Source organism: Haemorhous mexicanus, chromosome 1 (genome assembly GCF_027477595.1).
Source record: "Haemorhous mexicanus isolate bHaeMex1 chromosome 1, bHaeMex1.pri, whole genome shotgun sequence".
NCBI classification, from domain to species: domain Eukaryota; kingdom Metazoa; phylum Chordata; class Aves; order Passeriformes; family Fringillidae; genus Haemorhous; species Haemorhous mexicanus.
This window is the reverse complement of record NC_082341.1, coordinates 110291582-110301966: the sequence shown is the minus strand read 5'-3', so window position 1 is coordinate 110301966 and position 10385 is coordinate 110291582. Positions and strand designations below refer to the sequence as shown.

The 10385-nt window shown below is 54.0% G+C and overlaps 1 protein-coding gene across 2 annotated transcripts; it reads left to right on the top strand.

The window, feature by feature from the left end:
* Positions 1-3145: 3145 nt before the first annotated feature.
* Positions 3146-10107, top strand: ADCYAP1 (adenylate cyclase activating polypeptide 1). Of its 2 annotated transcripts, none has more exons than XM_059858913.1 (5): positions 3146-3285; positions 4641-4748; positions 6645-6779; positions 7271-7366; positions 8296-10107. In XM_059858913.1, exons 2-5 carry the CDS (start codon positions 4648-4650, stop codon positions 8480-8482), a joined length of 519 nt encoding a protein of 172 aa, XP_059714896.1. In that variant the 5' UTR covers positions 3146-3285; positions 4641-4647; the 3' UTR covers positions 8483-10107. The 2 variants fall into 2 exon arrangements, with proteins under 2 accessions (XP_059714896.1, XP_059714888.1); XM_059858905.1 differs by lacking the exon at positions 3146-3285 and adding an exon at positions 3411-4265.
* Positions 10108-10385: the final 278 nt, after the last annotated feature.

Below are 10385 nucleotides of genomic sequence, written 5' to 3'. Positions count from 1 at the left end.
TTCCCAGGAGCTGGCCCTTGAGGAGGAGGAGGAGTCAAGAAAGCCAAGAGAAAGTGAAGGCTGGTGTTATGTGTGTGAAACTGGTGCAGACAAGTATTCATTGGCATACTGGTTAGCAAAAGGTTCCCAAGCAACCCCTGTAAGAAAGGAGGCCTGGCAGAGATAGGTACAAGATAGATGATAAACCCATAATGTGTGTGTGTGTCAGAGAGAGAGACAGCTGGTTTGGCAGGATCACTTGCTTTTGAGAAAGAAGAATTCCTCCTTTTCTATATTGGCAGAAATATATGTGTCCTTTCATGATAAAATTATGTATCCCAGGTACATAAATTCTTCCAGGTTCTTGTAAAAACATGCAGCTAAGTTGGGGCATACTGAAAAAATATGAATATAGTTGCTGGACATCCAACCAGTGCGTATGAGATATCTCACTTTATGGACCAATAGTGTTTCCTGACAGTTTGACAAATTGCTCATAGTATATTTTATAAAATATGCATAAATATAAGAAGGGGGTTTCTGAGGAGCGAAAAAGATGCCCATTATGGTACATGATGAAGTATGTTCCTTTGAATTAGAATTATAGCAGCAAGGTTTCCAGCAGTCACTTGTAGTCAGCTGCAGTCAAGCTTGACAAGGCTTACATGACATAAGCTCCTCTAGAAACTTCTATAGAATTATAATGCTCTAGTTAATAAAATAGATATTTAAAATAGAATAGTTAGATAAATTAAAAGGTCTAATTTAAGCTGGTACAGGGAAGATGAAAGAAATTCTGCCAATAAAAAAAAAAAAATCCTGCTTTTCTTTAGATGCTGCCTTAGGAATTTGCCCTAGAGGCAAGTATTATTTACCTCAAATCCCAGTCAGTCTTGAGATGACAGTTATTGAGAAATTTACTTGTATGCAGAGACCAGATTAGAACCTTTACTTCCTCAGCCTAAACCGCAGTCATGTCATAATCACATTGACTTTGCACACACACCCCTGTGACGTAGACTGAGATGCTATGAAACTTTTATTGGTACAAACTGTGTGTGACTTACTCACTGACCATAAGTGACAGCTTAGAAGATGCATTTTTTGCAAACCATCCTGACATTGCTGCTGCATGCATGGTACCACCAGGGTGGCATACGGGGTCTCTGGTGGTGTCTGTAGCTTCAGGTTTGTTTTATGGGTATCTCTACCTCTGTGCTGCTAATGCCTGCTATTTCAGGCAACCTCATACTTTCTGTAAGGATCTAGGGGAGTGGGGATGGAGGACAGGAAATGCGGCTGTATCTATCAAAAGTAGCTGAAAGTAGCTTTTCTAAAGCGAAAACAGCCACAGCTTTAAAATGTATTACCTGTGTGTGTCTCGTCTCTTTGGAGAGAAGGAATGTTTCTTCCCGTTGTTTAGGCGGAGTGTGCGTTCAAGCCTTCATCCTGACGCGATTCACACGGTCCTGGCCACACGGGTTTCTAGAAAAGCCCGTGTTTACACCTGCTACCGCCGAGTCATGACAAAGGAAACCAAAAAAAACCCATCACAAACCCCACCATACCCCAAGGCCCGGTGAAGGGGAGCAGCGGGCCGCCTTTCCTGCTGGCTTCTCTCACAGCCGGGCGAGGGGGGTTCTCCCCAGCCCAGCCGGGGCACGGGGCAGCCCCGGCCCGCCCGACGGCGGCTCCGCGGCGCTGGCCGCAGGCGCGCAGCTGCCCGCGCGGTGGCGCCCTCCGCTCACGGACCGTGCGCGCCCGCGGGTGCGGCGAGCGGCGGGGAAGCCCCGGTGTGCTACGGGCCCGGCGGGAGCCGCGGGGTGACCCTGCTCCCACGGGAGCCGCGGGGCGACCCTGCTCCGGCGGCAGCCGCGGGGCGACCCTGCTCCCACGGGAGCCGCGGGGTGCCCCTTTTCCTGTCGGGAGCAGCGGGGTGACCCTTTCCCCAGCGGGAGCGGCGGAGTGACCCTTTCCCCAGCGGGAGCGGCGGAGTGACCGCTTTCCCGGCAGCCCCGCCGGGCGCCCTGCCCTGCCCCGTTCCCTCTCCTGCCAGGGGTCCTTCCCGTCCCGAAAGGCCCGGCACAGAATGACAACAGGGATAGCGTCCCGCTCAGTCCCTAGTCCTGCATCCCCGCTCGGGATCGCGTCGTTGGCCATTTCTACCGGAATCATTCATTCACGTCAAATTTCCTTTATCTCCGGAAAATATTGAAACCTTAAATGACCGTAATAGGAATGTAAATTGTATGGTGTGTTCTTTGTTGTTGTTGTTTTTGAGAAATCGATTTGGGCTCAAATAACTCAGCCAAGCATGTTACACCAAACCCATTCAAATAGGAAACAGGAGAACTATATTATTGCTGCTTCCTGAACGCTCTGGTTATGATCCCAATAATTAAAATGTCTAGTAATGGCTCCTGAAGCCTGTATTTCTTTGGGTAATTCTCGGAAATGAAGGGCACATTTTCAGTCGCGGAGGGAGGGGAGTGCGGAGACAAGCAGCAATTGCAGTGGCTGGGAGCCCGCCGGTGGCCCGCGCCCGGCGCATCACTTCGGGGGAAAATTATTCCGGCGGCGGGGAAGTCCCCAGAGAAGGGATTTCCTTCCCCGGTCCCTCCGGCAAATCAACTTTTTTTTTTTTTTTTTTTTTTTTTTTTCTCCCTCATGGCGATGCTCTTCCCTCCCTCTCTGCCAAGTGCTGCGAGCCGCACATCTGTCTCTGCACAAGGCGGAGAGACGAAAGGGTCGGGCCACGGGAGTGAGGGGAAAAGCCGCCCCCTCCTCCCCGGGCAGCGCCGGCCGAGCGTGGGACGCTCCCTGCGGCGGGGCCGTGGGGCTTGTCCCTTACGCCCCGCGGCTTCAACACAGGCAGAGCGGTCACGGCGCTGCGTGGTTTCCCCGGGAGGGATGCTTTGTGTAATGGGAACAATATTAACAATCCTTAAAAAAAAAAAAAAAAAAAAAAGGGAGAATAAAATACAAAGAAAAAAAAGAGAAGAAAAAGAGAAAGGAAAAAAGAAAAAAAAAAGGAAAAAATAAATGGGGGGCGTGGAAAAAAAAAATTGGGCACTTATATTCTTAAATCTCCGCGGAAGTGGGGGTTTCCGCGCCGGGGCTGCTCCGCCTGCGCGCTCAGCGCCGGGCGGCTCCGCGGGGGCCTGCGCCCAGCGGCGGCCCCGGGCTGCGTGTGGGGTGAGCTGGCCCCGTGGAAACACCCAGAGCAAAGCCGTGGGGGAGCCCAACAAGCCGGGGGACCCACACCCCACCCCTAACTGCTCTCCTCCGCTTCCCTTCCCACGTCAGGTAAAACTTTACTGTGGTGAACATCCTTTTAGGTTTGTGCGGTGGGGCTTTTCTGCGTGTTTGTTGGATTGTTAGGTTTTCTTTTTCTATTTTTTTTTTGGGGGGGTGGGGGGAGGAAGTGTGAGTTGGTGTTTATGAGAAGCTTTATGACTCCTGATAAGCTCATCTTTGAGGACGACACAGAACTGTGTTCCTTGAGGAATTGGGGTGGTGACGTCTTTTCTGATACCCGATTATTACGTGACTGAGAAAAAAAAAAAAAGGCATTTGATTCATGAATAAAAATCCGGACACCACTACGGGGGCAACAAACAATATTGCCCGTCCTCTAAGGTAACAAGCAGGCAAATGTTTACGAAGAGGGCTCTTGCTGAAGCGGGGTGTTTGCAAAGATTTTCTTGCTAATTGCGTATCAGACTGAAGGCTGCGGAAGGGTGGTCAAGTTTGGAGCCACCGAGCAGGAGAAGAAGAGAAGGCTGAAGGCGCTCAGTGAGGGGAGAGATCTGGGGAAGACAACATCGCACGCAGCCACCCCGCGGCTCCCGCCTCCGCTCCCTCCCGGACTCGCTCGCTCTCTTCCCTCTCCCCCAGCGCTTCGTTCTCCGGCGACATCTCGCTCCATCCCTTTTTCTCAATTCCCTTGTAGACTCCGCTCCAGATCTGTGCTGCTGCCTGCAAACTTTTTTTCTTTATCTGTTTTTTCCCCTTCCTGCCTCTCTTTTTCTTTTTGAAGTGGATAGCCCTAAAACCAGCAAACTACTAACTGCTGCCGCTTGTGCATCTTCTGCATCCTGCCGGTCCTTCGCCCATAGGAGAGGCGATGTCACGAGGGTTTTAACTCCTTTTGGACGCAACTTGGGAGAGAGCTCGATTTCTCTCCCCCTCCCCATTTTGGGTCTTTATTTTTTTTTTCCCCTCAAGACCTGCCGTTTTAGTTTCGCAGCCAAACGATCTCAGTGCCGGGTGTCTAGAGTTTAATGGTAAGGACACGAGGTGGCTCGCCGGGCCTTCCCGCAGCGGTCCCGGGGCGGGCGGGCGGGCGGGCGGGCACCGACGGGGCGGGCGGCGGCCGCAGCTCTCTGCGCCGGGCACTGCTCTGCTCCTCTCCGTGCCTCTCCGCGCCGGCACCCGGCTGCCCAGGGCGCTTGTCCCCCGGGGCCGCTCTGCCTCATTTTCCGGCAGGCGAGGCCAGGGGGTTGGTGAGCCGTGGGGTGGTTTCTTTAGGCTTTTGTTAGTGGTGGGGTTTTTTTGTTTGTTTGTTTTAGTTTTTTTTCTTTTCCCGTTTTTTTTTTTTTTTTTTTTTTTTTTTTTTTTTTTTTTTTTTTTTACAGCAGTTTCCTTTCCCTCCCGCACAGAGTGGCAATGTGTAGCAAAGCGATCTTAGCACTTCTGGTCTATGGCATAATAATGCACTGCAGCGTCTACTGCTCACCTGCGGCCGGACTTCAGTACCCGGCGCTCAGGTAGGTCCGTCTGCTGTCCGGGAGCTCCGCCGGGATCATTTCAGCCCCCCTCAGCCCCAGCTTAGCTAAGGGCAGCGGAATCTTACCGGGGAGGAAAATGAGAAGGGATGTGGAGTAGAGTTACCAAAGGACATCCCCTCCACTTGGGCTGTGTGCCAACCCCCTCCATCGGCTGCAGCACTGGCATCCCCCAGGTCCGCTCCTCGGGACCCCGGTACTGTAACCCACGGCCTCTTGTCCCCGGTGGAGTCCCCGAGAGTGGGGTGTCCTGCTCTTCTGCGTGTCGGCGGGAGCGGGCCGAGGTCCCGGCTGCATGTCGACGGGGCCCGAAAGCTCCTCTCCCGTCTGGCCCCTGTCCTGCGGGGCCCTTGGCAGCCTCTGGTTGCCCGCAGCTCGCCCAGGGTGAGCGCAGAGCATCGCCTGTCCGGCTCAGGGGGAGCGGGGCTCGGGGACGGGTGCGCCGTTGTCTGCAAGCATGTGGGAGCTGTCATGGTTCGTGTAGCGGGATTGGAGGTGGTGGGGATTCAGTGTCTTCCCCTGTTTACCTGGCTGTGTATGACAGCCCTTCTCAAGAGGGAAAGGGGCTGGCGCGAGGTTGTTTGGTTTTCTATGCTCGGAGTTGTCTTGCTGGGCTCCAGCGCAGGACGGTGCCTGTGCTATCCCTTTCCAGCTGGGAGCCGTGGGCGTTTGAATTCCTCTGTGTTTGGGGCAGGAGTGGAGGACATCCAGAGGCACAAGGGAGTTTCCTACGCTGGTCTGCGGCTGGGGGCTCAGGGCGCCTGGTCCGGGACGGCCGATGGCAGCCTGTTCTCACCCTATTTGTCGCCAGCTCGGGCGACCGGTGCTGCTTGGCCTGGGGGGAGTTTTGGGCTCGGTGCTGTCGTCCTGTTCCACCGGCGCTTGGTTCTGTTCCGGGGTGCCCTGCGGGGGTCACTGCCGTGCAGTGTGCGGAAATGAAGGGGGAGGGGGGGGATGCCGGGAGAGCAAGGTTGTCCGAGGTGGATGTCCTTTTTGGGGCTCCGAGGTGTCCTTGCAGTAACCGGGAGCCCGTCGGAGCTGGCTCGGAGCAGCCCCCGTCATCTTCCTGGGCAGTGTGGCTAGGGGGCAGCGGGCTCGGTGGCCTGAGGGGCCATTAGCCGGCAGCAAGCCGGCTTCTTTCATTCAAGCGCCTGAATTAGCTGGAGTGAAACACTTTAGCGGCATCTATTATTAATACCTCCGCTGAAGCTCACAGACAAAAATAGCTGCCTGTAACGTGCAATGACCTACATCGTACTGCAGAGAGGGAGGCAGAGAGCGGGGGCTTGGGGGGCTGGGACACGCACAAAACTGGCGAGATCTCAAAGGGCAGGGCATTCAACGAAAACCAACAGGCGAAGCCCCCCCGTCCCGGCGGGCGCTGTGGGGAGGAGCGGGGTGCGGTCCCGGCTGTGGGGCTGCCGCTCACCGCCCCGTCTCGGCCGCGGAGGCTGCTCGGCTCCAGCCCAGCCCCTGGCACACAAACGCGTGTGTGCGCGGCAGCCTGCGCGCCTGGGCGTGCGCTCCGCTTGCAAAGCAGCAGCCACGGCGGTGGCAGAGAGGGGATGCATCTCGGGCCGGGGCGTGGGCCGTGGAGGGCGGGGGCGGGGGGGGGGCATGTTTGGGGGGTTTCTTGGAGCACGTCTGACGGCGGGTATGTTCCCTCCTCCGCGGTCCTGCCCCGCAGAGGAGAGGGCGGGGATGGGGAGCGGGCGGGTGCAGGGAGGGGATGGGGCAGTCGGACGGGGCTCCCGGGGCTCCCGGGTCGGCTCCGCCGAGGGGTGGCCACCGAGGCAGCCGGAAGCCGGCCGCGGGCAGTGGAGCGGAGCGCCCCGCGGAGCCCGGCTGACTCCTTTTCCTTGCTGCTCTCGTTGCCAGGCTGGAGGATGAAGTCTACGACGAGGACGGGAACACCCTGCAGGACTTCGCCTACGACCAAGAGCCCCTCGGTATAGCGAATCCGTCCTCCATGATCGGCGAGATGTACACCTTGTATTACCCACCGGAAAAGAGGTGACTGCAACTCGCGGTGTGTCAGGCGCGAATTTGGAGTAGGGAGAAAAACGGGTCTGGCAGAACCGATTGGGGGAAAAAATAGTAATGATATCTAACAAGCAAACAGCAACAACATCAAAATAAAAATCCCGAACCCAAACAAACGACAGTACTGCCCAGGTCCCGGTGCCCAGTGTAAAGCTCAGAAGAAATGGAAAAGCCGCCTTACCTCCAGCAGCGCGGGGGAGGGAGCGGGGGAGCCGCCCGCGCCGAGGAGGGCTAGCGATGCTCCCGCAAACGGAGCAGAAATGCCCAGCCGGCGCGGAACCGAGCGAGCGCGGCGGGGAGGGATCTGGGTGGGGACGAGGGGTCCCGGGGGACGCGGGGAGATGCCGCCCTCCGCTCGCTGGCGGAGAGGGATGGTCACCGCTACCACCCGGGCTCCCGCAACCCGCCGCAGCCGGCTCCCGGGCCTCGCCGCTCACCCGCGGGCTCTTCCCTCTGCCCAGGCACGCCGATGGGATCTTCAACAAAGCCTACAGGAAACTCCTGGGCCAGTTATCTGCCAGGAAATATCTGCACTCACTGATGGCCAAGAGGGTCGGGTAAGGCTCTCTGCTTGTTCTTTTCCGCGGTGGGCGTTGGTGCTGCTGGAGCGGAGGCGCTGGAAGGGCCGCGGCTGGGGGGAACAAAGCTGCCCCGGCCGGGGTCGGGAACGCGTTGAGCCCGCGATGGGGCTGGTGGAGTCCGGCTCCCCGAGCACCGGCTGCCCCTGGCCGCTCCCGGCGCAGCGTGAGCCTGGTTGTCAGCGCGGGTGTTCGCGGAGGTTTGTTTGGGTTACTACGCTCGGGCATACGGATATATATGTGTATATCTATATTTAGATATACACACACATGCATGTGTATCTATCTATATATCTATATCTATATCTATATCATCTATATCTATATCTATATCTATATATCTATATCTATATATCTACATCTACGTCTATCTATATCTATCTATCTACCTACCTATATATCTCTATAAATATTTATAGTCAACCGATTTAAAATTAGGAAATTGGGCAGCCCTTACGGTTTGCTGGGGGAGCAGTTTATCCAGAGCGGTGATCGAGGGCTCAGCTGCAGCAGTGGAGGCTCGGTTGAAGCCCTGCGCACCCCCAGCCGCCGGGCGGGGCTCCCCGGGGCTCCCCGCCGCCGGCGGGGCACGGGCGAGCCCGGTGCCACCCGCTGCCCTTCGGCAGAAGGTAACACGTTAATGAAGCCCCAGGGAGAGCAGCTTTCGCAGCCGCAATGAATAATTCATGGCGGGGAGATATTGTCTCTCCCGCCGCCGCCGCTTGCGCGCAGAGCGTCGGGACCGGGTTACGGCGCGGCCTTTGTCTCCCCGCGCATCTTCCGCGCAACGTGTTGCGCTGGGGGCAGCAGCCGGCGCCGGGCTGCGCGGGGCAGGGGGCGGTGCGGAGGGGCGCGGAGGGGGGCGGAGCGGCCCCGCCTGATGCAGCTGTGCTTCTCGGTGCTTGCAGCGGTGCCAGCGGCGGCCTGGGGGACGATGCAGAACCGCTGACCAAGAGGCACATAGACGGCATCTTCACGGACAGCTACAGCCGCTACCGGAAACAAATGGCTGTCAAGAAATACTTAGCAGCCGTCCTGGGGAAAAGGTATAAACAAAGAGTTAAAAACAAAGGACGCCGAGTAGCGTATTTGTAGCGATGTGAGTAACCAGCCACTCCTGTGTATACAAAGTCCTAAGAGAGAGAGAGAGAGAGAGAGAGAGAGAGAGAGAGAGAGATAAACCCAACAACAACAACAAAATCTAAACAAAAACAAAAGTCATTTCCAAACTGACTGAACAATCACCGCTCCTGTGTTATCTAAACATGTATTTATGTATGAAGTAAAGCCATTAAATGAATATTTTGATAATAATATTGTTTTTCTTTTGTACAAAAAGCACTAGAGAAACGCACAGATCTACTTTGTGGACCAATCATTAAGTTATATATAATATATAAATATATATATATAAATACTACTAAGAATAGTAAAGAACAATTCTTCATGAAAAGCCTGCACAAGAACAAGAATTCGCCTGAGCTGTTTATGTTTTTATATAAAATAAATAGAAAAAAAGAGACAATCATTGTTTTGAATATTACTCCTATTTTTGTAACAGAAATTAAAAGGATAGTATTTTTATCCGAGACAGGGTCGAAGACATTAATTTTCACCATTTGCTACTGTATATAGAGAAGGATGACCTGCTCCCAGGGGGATTATGAGGAAATTGATTTGGTGAAGGAGAATTGGTGAAGCAGATTCTTCCCCTGGTGAGTCTCAAGGCAGGCTCCTTTGCCACTAGCCTCTCTGAAGGGGCAGCGTCCCCTTTCTTCTAGATTTCGATTATTATTTTTTTCTCTCCTGCTTTCTTTGATTCCAGTTGTATCTCTATTAATGTATCCTCAAACAATGAGCTTAGAGGATAATTATCTTGTGAAAACAACAGCTCGATCCAAATTGTGCATCTCTGTTGCCTATTGGAGGGAGAAATAGTTAAAAAACCCAAACCTAAAATAATAGTAACAAAAAAAAATTCAAAACAAAACCAAAAATAGTCAAACTCAAAACCCCAACCCCCAAATCCCGAACCAGCAGCAAGGGCAGTAAGTACTAAGCCCCGTGCACTGCTCTTCTGGCTGTCTGGGCAGAGTTGCAGAACAAAGCCAAAGCAGAGACAGGACCCGTTTGGAAAGAGTGGGGAGGTGACCGGGGGCGGCCCCCGGCGCGCCCCGGGGCCAGAGCCTGTACCGGAGCCGGTGCCGTAAGGGTCGAGGTAAGACGAGGCGATCCCACCTCCGATCCGCTACCCAACTGTCCCGGGCAGCTCGGTAGTGGACCTGGATGCAAAGTACAGTGTGTTACTCTCCAGTGCTGTCCATGCTTCTCATCATGTGTAATAATGAGCAGGGTTCTCGCCTTTGCATTTTTCGGTCGGAGTTGCTCTTTTCTTTGATTGTTTTTTCTTGTAGGACCTCCCGCCTCTCATCCTCTCTTCGAACTTTTCTGAGCTCTGTTTAACCCACCTGAGTCACCTTTTTGGGTTATGTTCTTTTTGGGAAAAAAAAAAAAAAAAAGATTGTGAACGCTCTCTCACTCCTTTGTTCTGTTTTATGCAAGCTCTTATTGTACAAGTTTAGGAACCCCTGTTGTAGCTACCACTAAAGATTTATGCACTACTACGAAAGTTTTTGTTCCTTGTTTATTGAGTTTGGAGGTAAAATGTATTTTTCTACATTCTGGCTTATTGCTTAGTAAAATTTATTTCATAAAACAAACTTTGTCATAAAAGAATGTGTAGTGTTCACCTGTGGTCCGGTTTCTAACGAGATAAACCATTTTCACCTCATCTCTCTATGTACGGACTCCTATCTTACCGTCTGCCCGGGGGCTGGTCCCGTCCCCCGCCCGGGCCGGGAGCGAAGGAGGACACGTAGGTACCCGCTTCCTTCCAGCTCACCACACAAACCTTACAGGAGTCTTTCCAAAGACAAAACGAGCCCCGCATCCAAGACGTCGGAAAGCAACCCCCCAAACCCCCCAACAAACCCTCGCG

Excerpts from the sequence above, each read along its gene's own strand:
- ADCYAP1 (XM_059858913.1), top strand. The coding sequence starts at position 4,648 with ATGTGTAGCAAAGCGATCTTAGCACTTCTGGTCTATGGCATAATAATG. Across the intron at positions 4,749-6,644 it reads CTTCAGTACCCGGCGCTCAG|GCTGGAGGATGAAGTCTACG; the intron begins GTAGGTCCGTCT and ends TCTCGTTGCCAG. Across the intron at positions 6,780-7,270 it reads TATTACCCACCGGAAAAGAG|GCACGCCGATGGGATCTTCA; the intron begins GTGACTGCAACT and ends CCCTCTGCCCAG.